Here is a 27,262-nt window from a genome sequence, read left to right as displayed (position 1 = left end):
TTGTCAATGCATTTAGCACTTTATAGACACAGACCAGCTGTTTCTGCTGTGTGAAGTGCATAAAAGTCCAGATGTGTCAAAGAGCTGTGTGTTTGTGAGCCACTGTTCAGAATGCTTTGCACTTATGCACTTTGTCTGTTCAGACAACAGAGGGCAGTATCAGATCAGATAGACTGATGCCACTGAGCCGGCTTTGTCCAATTGAGTATTCACTTCTTGTTGTTGAAACACAACAGCATCTATTTGTTGTTTGCCCGAATTTCTTCAGAATTTTAATTATTATTTGTGCTCAAGCGGCCGTGCGCAGCCTGCAGACGTTGTTTTTCTTTGACCTTGCGTCGTCTTATTCGATGTCTTTTGTGTTGAAATGTTATTAGCCGTATCTACTTTACTTGTTTGTTTTTTATCTCTGTAGAACACACAGAGGAAAACTGATTAGATCCATTTTTTTTTCAGGGGGGGGGGTAGCCTCCTTTTATCAGTGTTCACTGACCAGAGAATCACAGCTGCAGTTTATTTCCAACAGCCAGCGCAGCGTGACCTGAGAGCCGCTGAGCTTTTTCAATTCCACCATCTCGGAAGTCGGACGCACTGCACGACACCGAGGTCATTTATCATGCCGACCCCCTCACCCCCACCTGAGACCACACACACACACACAAACAGAAGCATCCAAAGAAATGCGATTGCCTACATCTGTGCTTGTAGGCAACATGTTGGTCTCCTCTTCTCAGCCAGTGAAGGAATATCACTCATCTTCCTTTCCACTTCTGTAAAAACTTCTGAAGTAAGCCAACACTGTAGCAGGCATTGAAACCTGCTGAGGCTTACACACATGAGCCTGTACGTTTGGACACACACACACACACACACACACACGCACACACCTCCTCTCACTTAGACTCTAATTATCTCAATCCATCTTCTTTCCCTCTTTCTCTATAAGTACCAATTTGTATTCCATTACTGACACTCGCAGTGTGTATGGGTGTTTATGTGGCCCCGGGCTACTGTCTGTACATGTGGCCGGAGTCATTAGTATGTGATTCGATGTGTCTGTTATGTATGAATAAAACATGCAGAAACCATCGACGGCGCACACACACACACACACACACAGGAAGAACGCAAACACAGGCTCGCCACATTACCTGGGTACCTATTGCGTGTAAACCGGAGCAATAATGGAAAAGGATGTTTGTGCGTGCATGTCCTGTGTTCAAATGAGGACTTCCAGCATGTGTGTGTGTTCAGTGGGCTTGAACCAGTATGTGTCCCTGAAAGACAATCCTGCTGTTTTTATATGTCAAATTTTCTGAATTTTCCAATTTTCCTTAGAACAGGAAAAGAAAGGTAATAACTAAAGATTATTTTCAATGTAGGACGTTTGTCAAAATGTCCATGAACCAAAGGTGACGTCTTCAGAGTGCTTATTCATTCAGTATTTTCCTTGAACTTCAGGTTAGACATGTCTTTATAATGAATTTTATTCTTTTATAAATTTGGTTCAAATGTTTGAGGCTCGCAATCTTCTGTCTTTTTGTTTGGTTACTTAAAAAAAACACACGGCTAAAACATGAAAAAAATTGGATTTAACAACACCGTGCTCGCAGCTCTGAGGCTTTAAGTGGTGCTCGGAGCTTCATACTAACATTTGCGTGCCAACGCGTTAACATCCTGGTGATATTTATGAGGTTCACCATCTCAGTTTAGCCTCTCGGCATGCAACGATTTGCCAATTAAAAAAAGAAAGCTGAGCGTGTACTATGATAAACCAAAGTAATGTTGATCTGACGAAAGATTTCACAACAAACCCGTCCATTTGTTGTCAGGATATTTCACCTTGGATCAAAAATATCAACCTGCTGGAAGAACTACAGGAAAAGTCACGCGGTCCGTCATCTGCCGGCCTCCACACCTGCATTTCACAACGGTCAATCTGATAGTTTTAGAAACATTTCAGTCCGGATCTGAAAAAAAAATCAGCACAAACACTTAAAGTGTGTCAATTTATTCTACGAGTCTGGCTGTTGATCAGCTGCTCACGCTCGTCTTTCTTCTCCTCTCTCTTTCTATAACCGGAGACTGAGCCGTGTTGTCATGAGAGAATGTTTACAGCAAACTGTTGTTAACAGTGTTTTCTGGCAGCAGGGAAACTTTTCAATGTGTGGGGACGTAAATCTGGAAGAAAACTGTGAAACAATGAATTCAGGCTGACTTTTCAGAGTCAGTTCAGGTCACAGGATTAATCAGATTTTTGAGTTTCTTCCATTAAATGACAACTAAAGCAATTCTTAACAAATAATGCACATATAAAACAACACATCTTAATGTAGTTAAGTAGAAGAAAGTCCCCTAATAGTCATCTATCCCTTTAAGGGTTTCACATAGACAACTAATGCAATATTGATCAGTTATGCAGTCCTCGGTAATGAATAATTAATGGTTTCCTTATTATCGAATGCTGACTGATACCTGATTTTTACTGTAATGAAATGATATCTGTCCATTGTCCATGCATGCAGTGTAGTGCGTGTACGTGAGCGCTGCAGACCGTCTTACATCAATCAATATTGCAGTGTTGCAGGGGGGCCCCTTTGCAATCTGGAGCGATTGGTGACCTTTTGGTTTCAGCTCCATTTTCTGCCTCCATCTCCAGCCTCGCTGCTTGCTTGTGCACCTCCCATCTGTCCTCCACTCCGTCTGTATCTTGTATGATTTCTTCTAATTTTCTCCTATTCAACACGTCCTGCAAGCTCTCCGTTTAACCCTCTCCTGCTCCAACTTGTTTTCTTTCGTTCCAAAAGATTTTTCTCCAGTCGTCAATCATCAGACCTCCCCCGGCTCTCTCTCCCCCCTCTTTTCCTCCCCGACTGCTGCTTTTAAAAGCTACATATCAGGCACTGCAGTGATATCTGATATATCTGTGTAATCTGCTTTGACCCGCGTCCTCTGCTGCATCATATGGTTCACGGAGATATCAGGTGGGTCTGTATCTGCCCTCTGACACCTCATGCCACAGAGCTCATCTACACACCTGCCTCCTGGGAGCCAAAACGCCCCAGGAAAGGACACTGTGTGTGTGTGTGTGTGTGTGTGTGTGTGTGTATTATGTGTGTTAAAGTTGTTCTGCTGTGCCTGCACCTTTCTCCTCTCTGGTTAACTCAGTGCAGCACCCAGAGCACTCATGCAAAGACATTTCTACTTTTAAATAGTGCGTCACTTTTTTGTTTTCAGGAATGTTTCCAAAACGAGCATCAGCTTCTCAACACGAGGGAGACTGAGGCTGAACGCTGCAGTACATTTGCGACAAGAAAATAATAGAGAGGGAGAGAGAGAGGAGATTTATGAAAATCATATCCCCAAACTTTGATATGAAATCAAATGACTCAAAGCTGCATGATTTATATACGTGAAAGCCTGATTGTTGTTTGTTCTGACCCCTTTAATATGATTTTGTGCTGCATCTGTATCTTTATTGTTCAGGTTAAGCTGTAAACATAATATCGCCTCATAAGGGTGATATAGAACACACATCTTACACACTATATATGCAGCAGACATGGAGCAACGTCTGGTTTGCTCTCATTTGAACTCTCCAGCAACTCCTTGACTGAAACATCTCACTAGTTAGCTCCTGGATGTGTGGATTTAGTGGATTCATTAGACCTTTTTTGTTGCTAAAAACGACCCTATGAGAGCTTTGGACTAAAAAGGTAAAAGTGTGAGTCGGGAAAATCAGAACAATGACCTCAAAGACTTTAAAACGGTCTGTAGAGCTGAGGAGAACGACACCTGGGTGATAAATCTCTTCAAGTGAGCCAGTCGACATCATATTGTCTATTGTTGATGTAAAAATATTGTTTTATAGCAGCCTTAATTCCCCTAAAGAAAGATCTCTTAAGCTTCTTTTCAGATCTTTGACGTCCTTATTAATGGTTACATATGTTGGTGATCTGGTCATTTAATTATTATTTTTTTTATATTTATGTGCACAGCGGCCGACCCCGCCACTCCCTCCAGCCCTGGAGGAGGAAGAAGCAGAAAAGGGATGCGGCCCTACTGGATTCTGGGAGGCCTTGACACCCTGCAACGGCTGCCACAACCTGGGCTTCTCCAGCCTGTCGCAGGTAGAGACACACACACACACACACACACACACACACACACACACACACACCTACTTCAAACTGGACGACTCTCACTGAGATTGCAGCGAGTGTTCCCACCGCTAATTTGCATTATTATATCTTACAGTGGGCACATAATGAGGCTCGTATAACGCGCTCATCATATCACTTCATAATCAACGTATAAGTTTGTCACATGGGTGTGGAATAATGCAGCATACGGGCACGCACACGCACACATGGTGCTTCAGTACAGTGAAATTACAGGCTAGTAATATTGCCATTGTTCTGAGTGAATACTTTCACTGGTTACCTTGGGAACGCAGTGAATGAGTCGTCACTAGAGAGACCGGCTCTCCTGGCAGCTCTGGATACCGTTCACCCATCCGACTCTTTCTTCCTCTCATGCTTTCATTTTCACCTTCCTTGTAAGAATTTCCCCCAAAAAATCCTCCTTATCTCCGCAGCATTTAAGCTCGTACCTTTTCATGAGCCGAACTTGGCTCGTGAACTTTTAAATGAATAACATTCAACTGAAATATTTGATATAATGAGATCACATGAAAGGATAATCATCCCCGCGGGGGGAAATGTGAAGACTGCAGCAGCAAAGGAATGTACAGCAGAATATAAATGTGACTTTTTTTGCATTTGACTGATGCCGTAGTTCTTAGAGGAACTCATACCACCGTTTAAAATTCATGTTCACACTGTATAAAGAGTTATAATATTTGGTATTTAATCTCTGATAGTCTCCGTGTTTAGAAAGGTGATGGCTGTTCCTCCTTCTACTGCATATAACTATCAAACAAATCACACACTAAGCCATCTACCTACTAATTTAACACCAGGAATAAGTGCTAATGAGACTATGAGAAGTTATGAATTACTGTGGAGCGGTACAGCGGTGTGCAAAAATGTCTTGGCCTGCAGCAGCAAGTTGCACTTGATTTGTATTTATAATCTACCCAAACTTTACATGACAAATATACGTACATTGTGTACACCTTCTCCTTTTTTTGTGGTGATCTGAATATTTTGAATATTTAAAATTTCAGCTGTGCTGTGGTTCGAACCTCGTCTTTCTGTGTGGGTTCTCTCCGGGTACTCCGGCTTCCACCCACAGTCCTTTAAATTGCCTGTAGGCTTGATTGTGAGTGTGAATCCTCGTTTGTCTCTGTGTGCCCTGTGATGAACTGGTGACTTCTTGCCCTAAGTCAGCTGGGATGAGCTCCAGCCTCCCTGATTGCAATCATGTGAAGCACTTCCAGTAATTCTCCGATTTGAAAGTGATACAATACATACTGTATCCCAAATATACACTGCGATGATAGTGCCCAGTGACATACATTAGTGTTGCATCAGTAGAATTATATAGAATTACTGTAACTGTACATTGGATGTATTCTTACCCACAAGAAGAACCAGAGGTCTGTTTTGTAATGTGTGTTAAATAGCATAATAAAAGCACTTAAAGTAAAGTAAAGGGTCTGAAAAATGAGTCTCACAGTCTACCACTTGAGCAAGGCAGCTTTGAACCGGCTCCACGGCCTCGACAAAAGCAAAAAAAGGCAAAAAATTTAAAGTTTGTTTTCGCAGCCTAAAGGGAAATTACAGACAGAGAACGCTTCACCAGCTCTAGATCTCGTGTGCATCTATCATACCCGAGTTATACCCGCTCTTATGTTACAGTATGAGGCATGAATTGTAGGAAATAAAGTTTGTTTTTCACCTCTCAGTTCCCACGTGTGAGCTATCTCGTTTTACCTTCAACCAAAACACTAGAAAGGAAAGCTAAATCCAAATTCTCCTCCCCTTCCGTGTATTCCTGTTTACTTCCTTCCGTCCTTCCTTCCTCCACCCCTTAAGCCCTTCGCGCTGCCTATATAAACGTGGTTAACTGTGTGCAGATGAGATTGTTTAGCGGTAAGATGCGCGCTGGCTCCAACAGCAGGACATGTGACATTTACAACACAACAGACCCTCTGTCTTGTACACTGGCAGCCTGCCTGACCGACTGGCACGCTGCCTGGAGAGGTTTGCACCTGGATCTGTGTGTGTGTGTGTGTGTGTGTGTGTGTACACGAAAATGTTGGTGCGTTGAAAGAAATGCGCATTAGTTTAAATGTGAGTGTATACAGAGCATATTTGGTGGCATCAGCTTGGGAGTGTGTGTGTGTGTGTTTGAATTTGGCATGGCATCGTTTAGAGTTTGCGTGGGTGAGTTTGTGTGTGTGGGCTTTGTAGAGGAGGACAGAAGAAGGAGGGAATAGAGCGAGGAAGCAGAAATTGCATAATTAAGTTATCTCCGTGCTAATTTGGCCTGTGTAGCTGTGAATAAACAGAGATAACACGAAGAGAGGAAACAGTGAGTGCAGGTCGAGCGGACAAAGTGAAACGTCTTTGTGCTGCAGTCTCTTCCATCCTTTCTTCCATCACCTCACATAAGATCACCTGATTCTTTCCTAACTTCTTTTCTACCGCCCCTCTCTATGCCACGTCCATCTCTCTCTCTCTCTCTCTGCTTCATTTATCTTTCAATTTCAGCACAAGTGTGTTAACCTTCGTATCGACTGTCTGAGCGCGCAGTTTTCTCGTTGTCCAACTGTCGCCCAAGACCGCCAGTCAAAGAAGTGGACTTCTAACCAACAATACAGAAAGGATTCCTTCAGCTAAATAAGCTTTAGATTCATAAAACAGCAGGTCAGCTCAGGGTTTGTCTATTTTTTTAAACTTTATGTAAAGCCAAATGAATTTCTGTTACTCACAAGGTATTAAAATCATCGTGACTCTATTCTTTTTCAGTATTTGTATTGTTTAATAAAGAACCTACTTAAAACAGGGTTCCGATGTTTTCTGGAAGTTTTCCAGTCATGGAAATACCTCGAAATTGATTAAATATCCTGGTCCTTTTTGATTGTGTTTTACATGATCTGAGCTGTGTATTTCGTCTGAAGCTTGACTGTTGCGTGGTACGACGCTTTAAAGTGGATTTGCCAGCCATGCAGTGTGACTGAAAACGCTCCTTCTTCATTTGAGCTCTCCTGTCATTCGATCCAGCAGTTTACACCGGACACAAAGTAAAACGGACTCCATCTTTTCAGCACTGAGTCTACAGTCGAAATGCTGCAGATGTTCATATCTACATGCACACAGCATATTAAAGATCAAATTTACATATTGCTATCCTGCACAGCGATGCTAATTATACATATAACACTTCTTTTAATAGCTGAGACGTCAGCAATAATAAGTAATATAAGTTAGCCACACTACAAACTACATCCTCCAAAATAAGATTCAATCAGCACCTCTGTTAAATTATTATAGTATCTATTGCAGAAATACTGCAGCCTGCATCAATAGCTAAAAAAAAATCTGGCAATTGAGCGTGTGTATGTGTATTATTTTGCATATATATATATATATATATAGTGTGCACATGCCTCAGCAGGTGCATGCACAAACGCGTGTGTACACAGCACACATGTCAGAGCCTGTGCATCTTATTAGATAAGCCAGAAAAACAGAGTGCAGCCTGTTCCAAGATAATGAATTTAGTATGTCATTACAGTCTATCACATGTTTATGTGTGTGTGTGTGTGTGTCATACGTGCCTGCATAAGGAAGCTTCCCTTGTTGTGAATTGTCCTCGCCAGCCACAGGTTTCCTCCCACCATTGCCAAAGTGCGCGCGGACTGGAGGAGGTTTCCTCCGCGACGTCGACTTTAACGAAGAAGTTCAGACTTCACTCTGGAGAGAATTAAAATGGAGAGAATGAAAAGGCAGAAATATAATGAACCAATGCGAGACAGAAATTCAGATGGAGAGAGAGGAGCAAAGAGGTCAGCAGGGTTGCCAGGCAACCCAGAAATTCATGAGATCAGGCGTGGGATGTCCACCATTGACAAATTTGTTGCCATCAGCACAGGTGCACCAGAGCGCCGCACACACTCACACACGTCAGCGTTTCCCGGCCGTGTTTTTCGAGCTTCACTCCTCTCCTTTCACCACCTTCATGCTCCTTCCTTCCTGTTTTTCCTAGGTCTCGCTGTTACTCCACTCTCACTCGGACTTGCCCATTAGATTTCACTTTCCCCAGTGCTGTTTTTTTTCTCACTCTCGAGCAGGTGGCTGCTGACCTTTAATGTACTCTGCCCGGGGAGTTTTAAGGAGGTGAAGTGTGGGCAGCTCTGTCTACGACTGGCAGAGGTTATGTTCAGAAACCCATGAGGGCTCTCGAAGATGTTCAGGGACATCTAAGGAAGATGTTTCTGAGAGGGCAGGGATCATGTGGAGAGTCTAACAAGCCTGTAAATAAAGGACTTGCTCTGTGGGAGATTGGTTTTCAATTTCATGAGTTAAACAGGTTGAATAATTTAATATTGTGACAGTTCAGCTGTAATAATAACGCCATAATATATTTAAAACTAAGTTTGACAAGCTGTTTCCGCCTCTTCATGATAAATTAAAACAATCGTTACATTTCCCGTGCAGACATGAGAGTGGTACATTGTCATCTGGCTCTCAGCAAGAAATAAATGATGAATGAAAATCAAAGTTTTTTTTTTCCAAAACGTCGAAAAATTCCTGCAACAAATAAAGAAAAAAAATCAGAGGTTGGAGGCACAAAATGTGCAACAAGAGTAAAGCTTTTAAGACTGACGGGAGCTCATTTGCATGTCTCTTTTTAAATGGCGGTATAATTGCAACCAAATAAGATGGAGCAATAATTCTTTTTGCATAAAAAACTGGAGGAGTTACACTTATTTATTATGCATGCATCGTGTCCCAGAGTGCTGTTTCCTTCCACTAATAGGTTTGTAAAAATCCAGTAAAAACAAACATAACAAAACCTCTATAATCCAGACAGCGGGTATTCACAGCACTTCCTACGCTGGAATATTCGTCACGTGGTTTTCTTGCGTCACGATGTTTCTTGTCCGTGACAAAAATGTGTAAAAAAAAAGTGTGATTTATTGCACTTTTTAGCGATTTATGTCCTTAGTATGGACATAAGTCCACACATATTATTAAAAATCGGGTTGTAAGGGTTGTTTTGATGTATAGCATACTAAAATGGCACTACAGCATGTAAAAATGTAAAGACATGCTCTGACAGACTCGATATCATACACAGTAAATTCAGATTTCTGACATCATTATATTTTGCTTCATCACTGACAGTGTCTGTCCGTCCATGACATGTAGGCTACCGGGCATTTTCGTTTACTTCGTCTCTTGTTATTTACGGTGTAACGCCGACACTCTGACTGTCTGCCAGCTGCTGTCAATCAAACACAAACACGGCCCCTCCAGCCGGCTGAGACAAAAAGAAACATCTCTAATATTTCTCTTTCTTCCTTTTTAATAATAAAACCAATAGATTTTTAAAACTAGATGACTAAATGTGATTTCAGTTGGAATGCGATATCGATCCCTCGCTGTCTAACAACCTGTTTCAAAAGGAAATACACTCAGGAATCAATAACACTGTTTTACAGTCATTCCTCATTTCACAGTTTGTTGTAATAGTTTTTCTTTTCAGCGCAGAATGCGAATATAAACGTCTTGGCTGCACCAACATCCTCCTACAGTGGCACAAACACACAGTTTGCCACATAACACATGCGTGGCTCAGGACAAAGAGATGTCAACAATATGAGTATGATATTATATAGCTAGCAGCTGAGAATAAATATGGCAGAAGGATTAATCAACAACTATTTGGAAATATACCAAACATTCAGCTGCTCAAATGTGAGGATTTGATTTGTTTTTGTCACTGAATATATTCAGCAATCTGAATATGTTGCTCTGGGTAATAATAATAAACATTTTTTAATTATTTTCAGACACTCAACGAATGAAGCAAATCATTGTTGGTTGCTGTCGTAGTTGAGACCTTCACAATGCAAATGCATGTGCATTTATTTGGGTAAAATCGTGTTTTATAACTTTTAATTTTGTGGATCAGGGATGTTTCTGCCTTTATTCGGTTGATTTGAATGATATATTTTGGTTAATTTCTAAATGTATAAAGCACAAACTAAAATATTAAACAACATAAAGATTCTTGCTCTTTCTTACTGTTTTTTTTTTACTCGCCATGTTATCGTCTTCCCTTTTCTGCTGCTCGCTGTCTCTCTGCGGGACGCGATGTGCCTCTGTGCTTACAGTTAGTTCCTGTTAATGGCTTTATGCCCTGTAGACTCTGCAGCTATAGAACATCTTCCTGACAACCTCGCCTCAACATGCACACCTATAGCTCCTGTCAGATACTGATTTACTGAAATAAATTGCCACACACATACAGTATGCTGCCTTTGAGTGCTTCGTGATGTTCCTCGTGTCTATGTGTGTGTGTGTGTGTGTGTGTGTGTGTGTAGTCTGACTTCTCGCAGGAGTTCAGATATCTTGTCGTCCTTGAGGTAAACAGGAAAAGGGAGAAAAGATTGGAGAAAGAGGAGCACGAGCTCCGCTGAAGAGAGACCACCGACAGGAAAAAGTGTGTGTTGCAGTGTAGTGTGTATTAGAAACATAACAAACAAGCATGCCATTGGTGTTGAAGTGCAAGGCATTAAAGCCTGAAATGCCTCAGAAGCACCAACAGAGTGGTGAAACAAGTGCAATCATTTCGTGTCGAAACAAGCTTAACGTCTCACGTATTAACATGCAAAACACACACACACACACACACACACACACACACACACACACAAGTGATGGGGAGCGAACATTTGCTTTCTGTGTATTACTGTAGAAATGAATTAAAGATGTCATAATTATGCTTTTTAATCAGGATAAACAAAGCGAGTGATTTACTCAGTTCATCTTTTGTGTACGCGCTGTGTCCATGTGTGTGTGTGTGCGTCGATTTAAACGTGGAATATTTCACGTGGAGCTCTGTATCGTGGCCCCAGATGACTTGTAAATATTCAGCTCTAATGATTTTAGCACAGTTGCTGTTTCTCCTCCTCATATTCATCCCAACAAGATTACGGAGAGACATTTTTTTTTTGTCATTTGAGTGATTTATTCACAGCTTACAGATCTGTTGAGACATACCGAGGCAGCGGCAGGATGATGTAGCATTACCCCACAGGGATCAATAAAGTTTAATTTCATTTAGGTAGAGATTTATGAGTCAGCGAAAAAGAGGGGGTCACTGTCGGAACAGTCGTTTCATGTTTTGGGATGTACGCTTATTTTTTTTTCTTTGCCATCATGTTTTTATGGTTAACATGAAGGTACAGCCGGCCACCCTGTTGGCTTAGCATGAAGTTTCAGGTATTTTCTGGATTAAAGCGGTAAACCAACTTGACGGGCTGGGCGACCAACATTGCCTACCGCTAAAGCTCCCCAATTATCGTGTTTTTATATCCGCTCTTGTTCCATGTCAGTCCACCAGGATTAACTGCCACGTTTGTACGACAGAATATTCCTCTTCTATGATTCTACAATAGGCAAAAATGGACAAACTGGCTGTAGATGTGACATTTTTACTTATTTTTGCATTTTTTGCAGTTACCGTCACTGCCACTAAACACCCTACACACGTTTCATACGGTCATTTAACACCATTGATGCAGACCTTATCAAGTATACATGAAGACTTTTTGAATGTCGCAGGAATTTTCCATGAATCACTGGTTGTGTTCATGAGCTGCAGTTTAATGCCAAAGACCTTGCATTTTGTTTTTTTCTTTTCAGATTTATGTGGCAGTTCAGTGGAGCATAGTGGATTTCTCAAGGAGAATGACTTTGTGACAGATAATTTGGAGGCTAATGTTGCGATTCGTTCTCTTTCTGACCTTTTGTTGCCTTACTTTTCTTTTTTTTATCACTTTCGGTCTTTATTCCTCTGGCATCTATTGGCTAAGCTACCTAAGAACTGTTTTTTTTTTTTAGAGGAAGATGCAGTCTCTGAGTTTGTGCTTTTTTTTTTTTGTAGTTTAAAATGACAGAATCTACAAAACCTCCGTAAAAAACAAAGAAGTGCTTTTGGAAGGCTCCACAGTATCCCCAAAACAAAGCAGATGAAAAACAAGGGCAGATCAGCTGTCATGCTTTGCTGTTGGCACATCAAGCGAGGTGTGTTTGTGTGTTCAAGGCTGCTATGAATCTGACGGGAGCAGTACGCTTGCTCTGGAGCAATTCCCTCTATCATGATACAGACATTTAAAAAAAACAGTTATACATAAAAGTAATGAATAGGAAGTCATTTCTGTGAGACACTGCCATACAGCAAAAATCATTCAGCAAAACAAAAGTGCCACTTCATTTGATTATTTGTTTTTATTCCGTTTTATCGAAGCAAGTAAAAATGAAATATAGAAAATCAATATCACGAAAAAATCTGTGTTAAAATTGAATTATGTAAATATAATTTTTACTAGCAAGCATTCTATCATCTTCTGGCTGATGTGCAGCATACACAGGGAAACAGATGAACCCTTTAATGCACAAAATAAATCTGATATCAGTTCAAACCCATTTGGTCTTTTTAAACCTGGGTATTAAACACGGGTGAATAAGTTTTACGACATAGAGCACAGTGATGGACGAGCGAAATATCCAAAAATGTGTTTAGAAGCGATGGTTTGACTTTTTTCCCCAAGATAAATTCATGATGGAACAACAACAACGACTCACTAGTAGAAATACATGAAATTGATGCTGCTAAGTGTGAATCCTCATCTTTCGGTAGGTTGTGTGGCAGTCCGAGCTACACGTGGTTTTCTGATTCCAACACAAACTTATGAAAAAGGGGTTTGGTGACTACTTAAGTGTCAGTTTTTGTGATATTAATGCAGGAATTCAGGTTGGCACCAGTGTCTTTATGAGCTGGGTTCAACCAGGGATGATCTTGTGTGTTCATACAGAAATATTCATGTGCTTTGAGAATTAGATCTTCTAAAAGAGAGAGTAGATACCATTCTGACATTGTTTACCTCGGTTAACCTTATCTGTCCGAGTGTTTGTTGGATTTATTCGTTCATCTTTCATTGTTGCTGTGTGTACATCGTAACCCGAGCAGCTTCTCCGGTGGTACTACATGACTTCCTCCAGAGTTGTTGTCAGGCTGGCAGTTAAAATGTTGGGTCACACAGCAGTGGCTCTTTGTCGGGGCCGCCTCTCGCTCTGGCTGGTTGCCTGTTGTCTGTGGGATTAAGCACGGAGCCAAGGGGAAGCCACATTTTGAGCTTTGCTCAGTGCAGAAGCCATCACGGGGAATGTGAAGGGTGTTATTTTCTGAGGAGTGACTGTCGGCGTCCCATGGGTGGCTCAGCTAGTTGATTTCTGTAGGATTAGCCGGCAATGGGAGGGGGGGGCGATTCAGTTCTGCAAGGCAATCCCTGCACTGCTATGACCGGCCTGCACCTCTCTGTCTTCTTTCACTCTCTCACGCTATCTGATCTTTTCAGCCACTGTATTTCTTATCACTTTTTTTCCTGCCATTTCCACCTTTTTCATCGGGGTTCAGTTCAGCATTTCTTGGACTGGCTCTGTCCAAAGTGAAAACACACGCCTACTAACACCTCTAAAGTTGAAGCATCTTGTTTAAACAGAAATATATATTAAAAAAAACGACTATCTGCTGCTTTAAGAAAGAAGTGGATGCAGTGGCTGTGAGTCTTCTCATCACGGCGAGGTTTGAAGAGGACGGATGAACTGCTGATTAAGTCTAGAAAAAGCTGCAAAACTAATGATATTCCCATCAGGTTTGGTGCTAATTGGCATTCTAGGAAAGAGAGCATGTATTTCCTGAGCTGATTGCTCAAGTGCTGCAATCTTTCTTCATTTTCATCAATATTTTGGTCAGCGTTGTCCTCTCATGACTGCACCGCTCTCTCCTCTCTCTCCCCTCATCGAGGGCCTCAGAGGGTCCATTGTCCGCTCTGGTGTCCACCCCTCCCTTTTCTCTCTAATCAAATAGCCTCCATGAGGAAATGCCAGCAAATTATAGCCTCTATTCATATCTGATGGCCTATGAACTCACTGTACGGTGTACAGTGCATGAGGCGGCGGGTTGGGTTGCGACTGTCAGAGTAGAGGGTTAAACGGACGGGGAGGATGAGAGAGAATCGCAGGATTTAAGAGTGAAAGATAGAAGTTCCTCGGACGTGACGGCACAAACGGCACATTTCCTCTTTGTTATCAGCCCTGCACACACACACACACACACACACACACACACACACACACACACATGTACATGTAAAGAAAGCAGACACGAAAATATACGCACGTAAGCTCTTGTGCAACTATATCTGCTGCAAGCAGACAGACGCGTACACACACACACACCGCAGAGATATAATCACACACCGTTACATACATTTCTTTGGTCACATGTGCAGGCGCCGTCGCGCACACACACTCAAACGTTTTAATCTGGCCTCTGCAGTTGGACGAGAGCTGCATACGACCTGCTAATTAGTGGCCAGAGGAGGCCTCTGTTTGTCTGCTCTCTTCCTGTTGCAGCTCAGACACAAGTTTCTCTGTGTCCTATCTCTGCCATGAAAGATAGAGAAGGGAGGGTTAGGGTGGAGGGAGGGAGGGAGGGAGGGAGGGAAATGAATGAAGACCGAGGGTGTTTGTTTGTTGGAGGGGACTGCTCATATCGAAGCCTCTTCTTCCAGTCTCTTTAAAGGCGTCCAGGGCTGGGCAGAAGGGGGACGAGGACACATCAAAATATCAGGTAGATAAACTTGTTGGATTAGAGATTTTGCTTCAATCCAGGACTTAAGCGTGAGGGATTTCCTCGCCCGTTCAGGATGGAGTGCAAACTGCTTCCTCCAAACTTTAAGCTTGTTGCTCACCTTGGATATTCTGTTGCACGTTGCCTTTACTTGACTCCGATTTCTGTGTTTAACTCATGACTGTGCATGTGTGTGTGTGTGTGAGGAAGTCCCTGCTCCAAACTTACCGCACTCCCACTTCCTCTGCTTCTTTTCCTCAGCATGAACTCATTTTCCTCTTCCCCCTCTGTCTCTCTGTCTCGTGCACGTCTCCTCAGGATTCGCTGACACAAACTCCAAAGTAAGTGTTGGGTTGGATCGCGGCGGCCTTTTGATCTACCTGCGTTTTCTTGCCCTTTTTCTCTCTCTTGCTGTCGTCGCCCTGGGGCGATGGGGTTCGTCACCCCTGTCAGCTTTGACCTCGCTCGTTCTCTTTCTTTTTCTACAAGTGAACATGATCGAGTGATGATGTAGAAATGAAAGAGAGGGGTACAGTAAGTGTCGGAGTGTCCTTTTAATGATGATTTCAGGCACATTTCTTATTAATTTCCTGCTTTTAATGATGATTTCAGGCACATTTCTTATTAATTTCCTGCTCTATAGCTCTTTTCTCTCTTTTAATCTGTTCATTTCTCCGCGTGGACACCACAGAGGAATCTCTTTCCTCGGCTCACGCTTTTATTAATGATGCTACTGTACCTGTGGCCTTTTAAAACCTCCGGATTTCATAGTTAATTCATGGTGACGTCTTGGTAATTACTGTAAACAAACGGCAGCACCACTGAGATGATCTGTAGCCTCAATCTCACAGCTTCGTTTCATCAGAAATGTTTTTTTTAATTCCAATCAAATCAGGCCTGCACTTCCCATTTATCCTGTCACTTCCTGTTTCCCTTTGAATCTCTTTTCACTTCCAGTAACTGGATCTCGAATATTTCCGAAGAACTTCCCCCGCTTCCAGTTTCATTTCTTCAAATCTGCAGGGTCAAGCATTTCCTGCCGGTGACACACGCCGCCGCATGTTTACATCCTTACAAGAAACCGGGTTACTCTGAGAAATCGCAGGAAATTAAATCACACAAATCTGTGTTTACGTGCAGTAATAGTGATCAGGTTGCTCCTCTATCCGACCTTTATTTTGGAAGAATTGCTTCCTCAACTGTAGTAGTGATACAATACGTTGTGAATTGATTCCTAGAGATTGCTTTGTCATGATGTCTTTTTTATTCCGACTATATGTGGAGTTATTTTCAATGCTTTGCTGTAAAGGTTGCTGTCATAGCAACTGTGTCGTCTAGAAATGACATTTATATAAAAAATAATGTGTTAACAGCAAATATGTTTTGGAGACGTAGACCTCACAGATTATGTTTTCTAACAACGCCGTGATGAAAACGCTGTCAACTAATGCATTTTAATTATTGTGTGATATTTTAAGTTGATGCTGTCATCGTGTATCATTTATTTCTCCAACAGTATCTGCCGGTAGAGAAATACAGCTACAGCAAACAAAGCCGAATGCCAAAACCAACCAAATGCATGTAAACACACTGTACGAGATGCAGTTTAGTAGCTTGACGGCCTCAAATCACAGTTATGCCAAAGCCTGAAAATGAATCTGAAGATGATTTACTGCGCCTCTAACCTGAGCTGTCAGGTGAGTTTGTAATTCGGAGTAGAGTTTCTATATGCTTGAAAGAAGCGTCGAGCCTCCAGCATGTCTTCACCGGAGTTCTCCTCAGACTTTCCTTCAGCCCTGTGAGTGAAATCTGCACCTAACCAGGCTGTCACGTCCAATCAGCGTCAGTCAGGCCACGGCCCACCTGCAGAGCGAAAGCATAAAAGACCGACTGGATCTCCTTTAACGGTTAATGGCAGTCTAATTGAGTGCTGATGGAGATAGAAAGGAGAGCGTGGGGGGGGCAGGAGTTTAGTTTGTAGGCCTTTTAATAAAGTGCAGTGTAAAACCTCAGTCTCAGATTGAGTGCAGAGGGTGTAAGCGAGAGAAATCATCAAGGGACTGATTGCTCTGTCAGAAGGAATGATTAATCCATTTTGAGTGTGCTCTGTGCGTGATTGATGGCCTGGTGCAGTCTGGGTAATGTAGTAGCAGATGATGACAGAAAGACTAATGGCTGTTGAACGAGGAAAGGAGGTCGGGGGGAGAGGGCGTAAAGACAGAGACGGTCAGACGGCCGAGAAATGCATGCACGAGGTGTAGGGTTGAGACCGGGCGTAGCCACACCCACAACTTATCGCCATGGTGACAAGTTTAGCACTGATCCCATTAGGAAGCGTATTACCAAAGGGTGAGGTTGCCAAGTGATACTCCAAGAAGTGAAGAGTGATGTGTTATGGGAAAAAAGGCAGACATCCAGAGGCCGCGTCGCTGGAAAGAAATGTTTTGTCTCTTCGGCTGAAATGACGCTCGCTCGTAACCTTTTCCCTTGCTTCACATCACTCAGTCTTGTTGTTCATTCTTTCCGGGTACACATCTGCCTCAGAGATAAGGGACCTTTTGGTCCTCGGCATGTCTCACGGAGCCCTTTGGGGCTTAACCTTTTCACCGATGCTTGCAACCTGTGCAAGTGCAAACTGAAATTCACCTCAAATAACCGAGGAGAACGCTGTTATATAAAGGTCCCAAAGAAACGTTGAATCCTTACATGTTACTCTGAATTAATCACCTCCCGATGAAAAGTTTCTTTCAAAAACGCTGCAAATCCCTGTTGGTAAAAAAAAAAAAAAAAAATCATTGATGTAGTTCATTTAGTATGCAAATTACAGTTTAGGCAGGGAAAGCTTCAAAAACAACAAGTGCAACAGCATTAATTAAGAAAAGTAAAGTAAGAACATCCTTTCTATTAACAGTCTAACAACATTCAATAAAGAGTAAAGACAGGGGCCTTGTTGTGGTTCTTTGGTGAGAGCTGGAGCTTCGTGATGAGGTGTTGTCAGAAGAAATGGTTTTCCACCTGCATCATAAAAGGATAGACACTTTTTTAAGATTATTTCATTCACACATAGACGGGAGAAATAGGCGGAGGACATGAGCGAAGGATACAGTGTGGACAACAAAGACAGAGACAGTGCAGCAGCAGTCAGGTCTGTAGATTAGAGGCCCTGCAGCTGTATAGACTTTTCAGGCAAAGCTGCTGCGTCTGATCCCGCAGAGGTTGTAGAGATCAAATCTGCAGGATCAGGAGCTGTGTCGAGCACTTCGGACACTTGTTTGTTGACTTTATTGGTAGATGGTGCAGAAGCCTAAGACGACTCTGGAACTCAGTGCTGGAGAATCACACCTTTTTCCTCCCCTGAGCCAATAAGGATGTCATCATATCAGCTGAACGTGCATGATATACGTGACATTTTGGTTTGAATTCTTAATGCAAAGGAGTAACATCACATCAGTGAAAAGGTCAGACATTGAACCATTTTTTATTAACTTACTTTATTATAGAACTTTATTTCCACTTGTCAGTCAACTGCAGGGCATTGCTATTGCCTCAAAAGGTGGTGCAGCGAGATTAGATGGAGGCTTGTTGGGTTTTAAGTGTATAGAAGAAAAGCGTCATCAAACTAGGAGACAATTCAACCTTTGTGAAAGAGATGAATCGTCCATATTAGCCCGTGTTAAACCACCTGTTTGCACCCTATTTAGATATTGCCTCATACTCCTGGTCACTTCATTCTTTCATGGCTCTGGTTCTGAGATCCATCAGGTGATTGGATCCCAGTATACCTCCATAGTTCTGGTTTTGTTAGGACTAAAACAAAGAGTAGAATACTAATACATAGTAATACTTTGCTCATTTTGTTAACCTCAGTGGTCGGCATGTTGGAATTGAACACGTGAACAAAATAGACTTCACTGTTGCTGTAATGTTTAAAGGTAATTTCTGTTTCTCAGCTGTTCTTTCGTTCTTTTTTTCATATCACACCATGTGATGAGACCCTGAAGTTATTGCACGTCACAGGATAGATTTTAACAGCCACCTCTTTCATCAGTTATGAAGTTAATACATTAAAATAAAGGCATTCAAGGTTTAAGATTATAAAACCTCTTTTATTTTATATTAGAGAGAGACATTTTCCAGCAGATTTATCTCTTGAAACCAAATTGGTGGATTTATTTTTCCCAAATTGCTGCAATTTCCCTGCAATCTACTGTTCGTTCAAGGCATTTGGACATTTGACAGCAAGCAAATCAACATGAGATTGCATGTGACTTATCTTTAATCGTTTTGTTACGAACAATTTTGTAGCAGATGAATGTTGTTGCTGAACTGGTCCTGAGAGGCCGTTAAGAGACTCTCCAGGATTAAAAAGAAGAAATAAAAGTTCAAACTTTTTCCAAGCTTTTATTTCCAATGTTTGCTTGGAACATTGGCCTAAACCTTATACATGATAATCCGACTGTGTGGACATGGTCGGACATGAATGATGATGCTCTCACGTTTGATAGCTGACACCAAATATCGCTTTTCTGTATTTCTCTTGCTGAGTTTTGTGTTGTTTGTCTTTCTCACATGGCTCATAAAACCAAAATGACTCTCTCTGGTTTAACATTGTGCGTCTGAACTCAGTGGAAAAGGCTCTTCACTTTGCTTTCCAAACACTATTAATTAACATAATGCTTCATTTATGGGTCTATTGGAAGGGATAATAGGCCAGTATGGCTGCAGTACATAATTAATAATGTAATTAGTGGTGTGTTTGTGTTTAGCTCAATGAATGTAGCTGTGCTGGTAGTTCCTGCTGGAGTCAATTGTGCACACTCTGTTAGTGGATAATGTGCTATGTTTAACAAACTGCTCTCGCGTTTCTCTTTCTTCTGCGTTTGTCTCTCGTCTCCCAGGATTCAAAGCTTTCAGCAGAGATCGTCGCGTCTCCATCTCTGGATGTTTTCCTGCCGGAGGACGAGGACAACCCGTACGAGTCCGTGACCACAGCCGTCACGCGCAAACCCTGCTCGCTCGATATCAACCACCAGTTTGTCTGTCCACGCAATGGTAGGACGAGGCAGAAAACTGCATTTTTTATGTTTGTTTCAGTTGCATAAATTCAGATGATACCGTGCTTATTCATTCTTAAAAAGTTGCATATTGGCTCCCCCGGTTTCAGACTGCGGTACCACTGTGGTAAATATGGACAGCTGTACATGTGATTGATAACTTTGTTACCAGCTGAACATCAAGCAAGTCAGTCAGCAAATATTATTTACTGTACTAGTCCAACAGCAAGAAGCCCAGCTCGGCATGTCTTTCAGTCTTTTGTTTTGCAGCCTGTCACACGGTCACACTCTTTTTCTTCTTAGCTTGCTCTGTTAATGTCCCCTTCAGTCTCTTTGCCTCTGCTGAGCACTTCAAATGGGAGATCATACCCAGAGCACATGTTACATAGTGCAAGAACAGGCGTACATAGCGCATTCAGCATAGCACCAAAATGAACTAATAATTTATTAAAGTCACAAGGACCTTGAAATGTCGACTTTTTAATAATAAATGAATGCAGAGGTGAAGAACGTGCACAGGAATGTGTGTGTTTCTTAAGCCTTAATCTATCGAGATATCATGAAAAGTATCAAGTAACATAAAAAAAGAAAAAGTCCAGAGTCGTAAGTTATGCTCAGACTACTAGTCCTCCCAAACCCCCATCAGCAAGATCACTGCTGAATTCTCCTTCAGCGTCTTTCTGCTCGTAGATTCACAAGCTGCAGCGTGAAAACTGAAAATATTACCAACAGTCTGAAGAGAGTCAACACAGATGCTCGTCAGTCATCGTACTGCATTCAGACAGATGTGCCACTGGAGCAGCTGACCATGCAAAACTGCAAAAAGAGTTTCTAACCGTTGTGTAAATACACTTTGTTTACTTAAAATACTTTGACGGTGGAACATATGGTGTCATGTTTACGAGCAAGAATCCATATGAATGTCCCGCTGTTGTGATGATCACGACTTTAGTGCAAGACTTGAGCCACAGAGCGTATTGTCTGATCAACATTAACACGACTTTCGTAGCAGTAAACAGGTGTGGAAAATGTGGGGGAGAGTGTTTGGGTTATTGCTTCGTTGTGTTTATGCCTCCAGCTTTGTTGGGATTTATTTCTTTAGGCGAGGTCGTGTGATTTTAATATTAAACGCACAGATCAGATGTTAGTCCTGTCTGGAGCAAGGAAAGACTTCAGGATTAATTGCAGTCTTAAATCTCTTACTGTTCAGTATCCGTTTGCTTGTTTGTCATTCCATATACTCCATGATCTGACACATCAAGGACTGTTTACAGATCTTGGAGAGTACTGCTGCATATGTGGAAAAAAGTTATACAAAGCCTTTTTGTGGCTCCAGAGTGAGCTGCGTGAAGTCTGATAAATTGCCTCAAGTGATGTGACGTGTGGAGAATGAGGTGAGCTTACCAGACCTTTTGTAGCCCACTCCTCATCTCCGCTTGAGGCTGGTGCCTCGGGGGCCACATGAGCTGCTAACACACCAGAATCTCAGACTGAACTCTCAGCCGTTCAGTAGCATTGAGGTTAATATAAGCACTGAAGAATCACAACTGTAGCCTGTTTGGTACTGGGTACACACACAGCAGATTTATGAAATTTAATTGACACTGAACCTAAACAGTAAAACCAAAACAACGAGCTGAAAGAGGCTAAAGTGCCCCTTAAAGCTAAGGGGAGTAAGTCCATCGATATGAGCAACACCTCTCGCTGCACCTTGAACAATGCTCCACTCTAATACAAGGCACCTTCTGTCTTAGCTTGAATGCATTCAGAACAATGAGTTAAGCAAATATTTCACTGCCCTCCTCTTTCTGGAGTATAAATCCTGTCCAAACAAGCGTTTACAGCCGAGGTAACTTCACTTCTCACTGGCTTTATACCTATTTTCAGTTTAGTGTGTGTGTGTGTGTGTGTGTTAGTGTTCATTCTCCAGCCTCGGACCTCTCAGTCGATGCTGTTTTCTGTGGCTCATCAGTTGTTCAGTCTGCAGCGTTCATACTTCAACACCCACGACAACAAACACCCACAATGTGCTCCCTTCCCTTTTCACTCAGCTCCCATAGCGACGCTACACACTGCGGATTGTCACGGCAACTGCTTCACCGGCTGGTGAGTCACCTGTATGTTGCCATGGGAACTGCCTAGCTAGTGACCCCCCTCTTCTACTCCTTCCTTCACCATCAAGACCCCCCTCTCCTCCTTCCCCAGAGAGAGGCTGCTGTAGGCTTGTTTGTGTGTGTGTTCACGCGTGTCTCATCCCACGTTTGGCTGTTACATCTCGTCTATGATTGGCTGCAGGATAGGGGAGAGCTGAACTGTCAGTATACAGTGTGGATTGTTTGTGTGCATGTGTGTGTGTGTGTGTGTGCGTGTGTGTGTGATCTGGGAGGTTAGCTGCTTCATGTCAAAGTGTCTTTTGGTAGAAAATTGCTCCACTGACGTAAGTGAGCAGTGTGGGTGTTCTGTTTGTTCTCAGCTCTCTAAATGCTGTTACCTGGCCAAATGAGAGAGAGAGAGAGACATCAGTGGATAATGTGGGAGAGAATAGCAAGAGTCAGGAGACAGAATAGGTGAGGGGAGAACTCCACGAATTTCCATATCATCGCTGAAAATGACTCGAAATGCCTCTGAGGCTGCAGATACTTGTCTTTTTGCGGAGAGAGGCAGACATTAATGAAAGGTGAGAAAATAGTCTGAGACAGAGAGGGGGCACATTGTACATTCAGTCGACGGAGTCGGAGGGTCGTCTCAGGCTAAGCCGTCTACATGAATGTAAATCTGTGACGCAGCAGGAGGGAAGATCCTGGATCCCTGCTTAGAGTCCAGTCACATGTTAGGGCTAATTGGACATGGGTGTGAGTCAGTCAGTATGATGATGATGAAGGAACATGGGGAAAGAGGCATTGAGATGAAGAGAAAGGGAAAAGAGAAGAGCAGAGAGAGAGAGTTGCTGCATTACACTGCAAAAAATGATCTGTTACCGAGCCTTTAAAAATCTTCCTCTTGGCAAATGTTTTACCATTCACGTAGGATGAGTTGTTGTGATGAGATGTTTTTAAAATCATTCCTCATGTTCAGATGTCACTTTCTTGCTGCTCGGTTGAGATGAAACATAAATGAGTCCTGGGGATGTTGCAGCACAGAAGTCGAGAGCGCAGATAAAGGTTTAAAAATTACACAAAAAGTATGAATGCATAAATAGACATAAAATAAGGTCATTACACATCGTGCACCTCACAAATCCCCCCCAAAACATATCAAATAGAAATGAATGAATAGAAGTTTAAAGCAGTTAAGATAGCACATTGAGTTTTTGCAAAATAATAGGAACAGAATATGGTACACTATTAATGGAAAATGCCAAAAAAAAATACAATGTGTCATAATATTACAAACCCAAAGAAATATTTATTTCTAGAGGAAACAAAAGTGTGATTTTCTTTCTTTTAACACATTAGTATTAGTTTCAAGGTGGTAAACTGTTGCAACTGGCCGACAGCTCTGCAGGTTGGTTCATATTTTCTGTCTTTAACTTTGACTTTAAGGCTTTAATCACTTCTTGTCTCCACTACCACGCCACCACCTTCTTTTATTTTGCTGTCAAGATAAAGTGCATGTCCCCATGCTTTCTAAGCATTATCAGTAACACATTTAACATTGAGGCTAGTTGTTTGTTTATTTGGTATGCAGGTGGAAATCAGCTACAAAATCCAAATTTGAAGGTGTAGGTGAGATATTCTTACTTTGAGTTTTGGGTTTGTTGCCATAAAACTACTGACAAAAATCGACACAGTATGAATAAGAGCTGTTACACTAAATAAGAAAGTTGATCTGAAGCAACACACCAGAAGTTTCCAGCCGAGAATCAGCTGATCACGAGATAAACAAACTCTCTGGATGATGACACAGTTTCTCTTTATATTCACGTCAGGAGTTTGTCTTTAGGATTTATGTTCATACTTTGATGAGCTCTGTGATATCCGTAGCAGACATGGCTGCTGCAGAGACACAGTTATTATTTTTAATTAGCTCACACCTTCACTGCTCTGTCCATGGGATTATGTACCACAGAGTCTTGCGGAGTTTCTTGTAACAAGTGAACTGCATGTTAAACTCGCGTCAGCAGAAGTTGTCTCTTGGTTTACCAAAAAAAGCTTTATGTGGGACTGAAGGATGTGTGGAGATATTTTTTGCAGTATAGGACCTGCCTGATATCCACCTGTCCTGTGCTGCTGGATAGTTGTCTGCCGCTGTGGGCTGTCTCCGAGACAGCTCTTTCTGAATCCACAGGCAATCAGGGTCGGCTTTATCAAGATCCATCTGGTGACTGTCACTCAGCGCAGTCGCTACAGAAACACCAGAGACCTGTTGTCAACGAACGTCCTACGTTCTCAAGCCTTGCCTTCTTGGATATCTCTCATTCATTTTGCTTTTCATCATTCTCCTCTTCCTTTGTCTTCCAACAGCTGTTGTTCCAAGATTTTCCACAACCTCTTTTGAAAGCACCGTCCCACTTTTGACACTGTTGTATTCATGAAAGCTCACATGGGAATGTTATGCATGACCATATGTCCTCCGACAACATGACAACTGTCATTTCTGACAGTGAATAAATGGAACTCTTCTTTTTTATAATGCAAAGTACACTAAGCATAATCCTACTACTCAAGAAGTCCTGAGGCAGTCTTTTTGTGCATTAACTCAGGATTAGACTCATTGTATTAGATGGATTACTTTCTGACGGAATTTCATTTGGTACAAATGAGGGAATTCATTTCTGCTGCAACACTTGGCTGCAGATAAATTCTGTATCATGCATTTCATTTATTCTGCACGTGTGCAGATTGTGACAGAACTGTGTCGACCACAAACATTTTATCACAGATGTTGCTAATTAATGATGTATTCCCAGTCAAGCCATGACATGAGTTTCTATATCACATCACTTCTTATTTATTATTTGCAGCGGTGCACTATATTTACCCTGCATCATTTTTAGGAGTGTCTGGATTTGAATGTGAAGTTTTTGTGCAGTACACAGTGCCCCAAAAAAAGAAAATCCACACAATGGAAGGGAAAAAGTAGCACCTGTGTCATGTACACTACTTTCAGCTAACAATGCTCTGCATTTTGTAGATGTGGTCTGACAGCGGTGATGCAAAATGATATTTGCCGATTTTAAAAAAGCACAAGTGTGATCGAAAATGTTCAAAACAAACTGGATTCCACTGAGGTGAGCTTCTTCCAGGATCCTGGAATTGTGCATACTTGGCTCAATTTCATTTTTTATTGGTACCGAGCCATGAAATTAGCTTCATCATGAAACTAAATGGAACGTCTCCTGTGAAAAAGAATCACAAGTACTGTAGAGATGATCTTGACATAAATTAGATGATAAAACGTGTTCATCTAAACAAGAACATGAAAACATAATTTTAATATTGGACCTGTCATTCTGCTTTAACCTCTGATCATCGCTCTATGAATATTTCTAATAGAACTCTGACTCGACTTGTTTTCTGTGCTTTGCTAAATATTTGGAAATTGGACTTGTATTTTCTATTAGAAGCAACAAGTAACTCAGTTGTAAGACAAGTTGATTGATCAGCTATTATCAGATCTACCACAATGGGTTTGAACCACTGGGTCGGCCACACAAAAGCATTGTGGGTGAAATGCGATCCTGGAGATATGAAGACAAGGCGGCCAAGTGGTGGTGAAGGACCGAAGCCTTGCGGCATCCAGTCACGTATGGAGGAGACAGAAAGAGCCGAGTGTTCTTCTTCTCCGCTATCGACCGACTCCTCCTGAGATAAACACACAATTGTCTTCAGCTGGTTAAACAAGCCACTGCTGACGCGTACAACACTAAACTACGAATCTGTGTGTGTTCACGCAAGTGTGTGTCCTCTGCAGTGCTTCAGAAGTTTTACACATTGTGCCGCATATCTTGGTGAATTTTCTATGCCAAAAATATGTCAACACACACAGATGGAGATCTTCAATTCATGAGGACAATGTGGCTACCATTGCTGCTCTTCCTCTTACATTTTTAGTTATTTAATAGATATCATTCTTTGGGCTGGTGGCAGTGTGAAGGAACCTGTAATAAGGTGACATGATTTTGACAAATTCTGTTTATTTTCATCAGCTGCCACATGGATTGTGTTGGAGAAAGAGGCAGCAGTGCTCCATCTATGAATGAATTCTGATTAGCCAGCGACAGTCAAGTCAAGTGGGTTTTATTGTAATTTCAAACACATGCACAGTTCACAGTGAAATAGCTTTTTAACCAAGGGCCGTGGTGCTTCATGAAACCTAGTGCAGACAGCAGACAGGACAGTGCACACACATTACAACACATTATATGCTGCTGACACTGCATAAAGCCGAGTGCAGACGACGCTGCCACCCGTCAGGTTTATGAATAAAGCTCTCGGTCTTTTGTGTCTTACCCTCCGTCCCATATTAAATTCCACCCCGAGTCCTCTCTGGTGGATTAAGCTGTGATGTTGCGGCGTTTCGCCCCATTTATGCCACTTTAGGCTGAGAATGGCTAATGGCAGCGAGTAGTATCTCCAGGGTTTTGCCATTAAAAAGGGTCGAGGCCCATTGACTTGTCGAAAAAGAGGCAATAGAGGAGAAATCGATGTTTGGAAGCGGTTTGCGCAGTCGTTCAAGTTTAGTTTGTTACTTTTTGAAGTTTGTTTCAGTTGTGTAGTTTTGCATTCGGTCTGTCAGGCTCAAAGAATATCACCAACATTTATTTAAAAGAAAGAAGACAAGACTTTTTTTGCACTTCTCAGCCTGCACACACTGTTGATATCTCTGAACTGAAAAGAACAAAACATGTAAAGCCTTCCTGATCGTTTGATATCTAGTTTAATACACGAAACAAGATTGCTACCAATCTTGACATCAAGTTGCCAGAAAGCGATTTCCCGTTACATAACAGAGCGTGTAGTGAGAGAGTGTAGTCACTTTTTTTTTTTTTTAAATCTTTTATCGCAACTTCCTCGTCTCCTCGGTTATGTTTGATGATTTTATTTGGTTAGAGTTGCTCAGTATTTCAAGTTTGAGAGAAAAGCTGTAATTTGCCACTCATAGACATAGAGTGAGGGGCAGCGGTTACAGTACGCATATGAAACGCCACATGTCAGACTGGCAGAGGGGCAGAACTGACAGCCTGGAGAACACGTCGAAAATTGACAGTTTTTGTCTTGTTAGGCGGTCAGGAAGACGACGGCTGATTTTTAATGCTCGCTCTCACCAAGCATTCACTTAGACTCAGCCCTCCTGCTGCATGCCTGCATTAACAAGCTGTGCAGCTGGCCTTCGACGTACACAGAGGTACGTTTGTGCCATACGTACCATTA

At 42.0% G+C, this 27,262-nt stretch overlaps 1 protein-coding gene across 5 annotated transcripts in view; it reads left to right on the top strand.

Annotated features, from left to right (window-relative positions):
* Positions 1-27,262, top strand: part of anks1b (ankyrin repeat and sterile alpha motif domain containing 1B) — a 214,512-nt gene that overhangs the window by 99,806 nt on the left and 87,444 nt on the right. For all 5 annotated transcript variants that reach the window (XM_019273148.2, XM_010738620.3, XM_019273146.2 and 2 more), the window contains 2 exons: positions 3,999-4,130; positions 19,734-19,887. In XM_019273148.2, the coding sequence (XP_019128693.2) occupies positions 3,999-4,130; positions 19,734-19,887 (286 nt within the window). The remainder of the gene's footprint in view (positions 1-3,998; positions 4,131-19,733; positions 19,888-27,262) is intronic.

The sequence above is a fragment of the Larimichthys crocea genome, chromosome XX, assembly GCF_000972845.2.
Source record: "Larimichthys crocea isolate SSNF chromosome XX, L_crocea_2.0, whole genome shotgun sequence".
NCBI classification, from domain to species: Eukaryota; Metazoa; Chordata; class Actinopteri; family Sciaenidae; genus Larimichthys; species Larimichthys crocea.
Note: the sequence above shows the minus strand (reverse complement) of the source record. Positions and strands in the feature narration are given on the sequence as shown.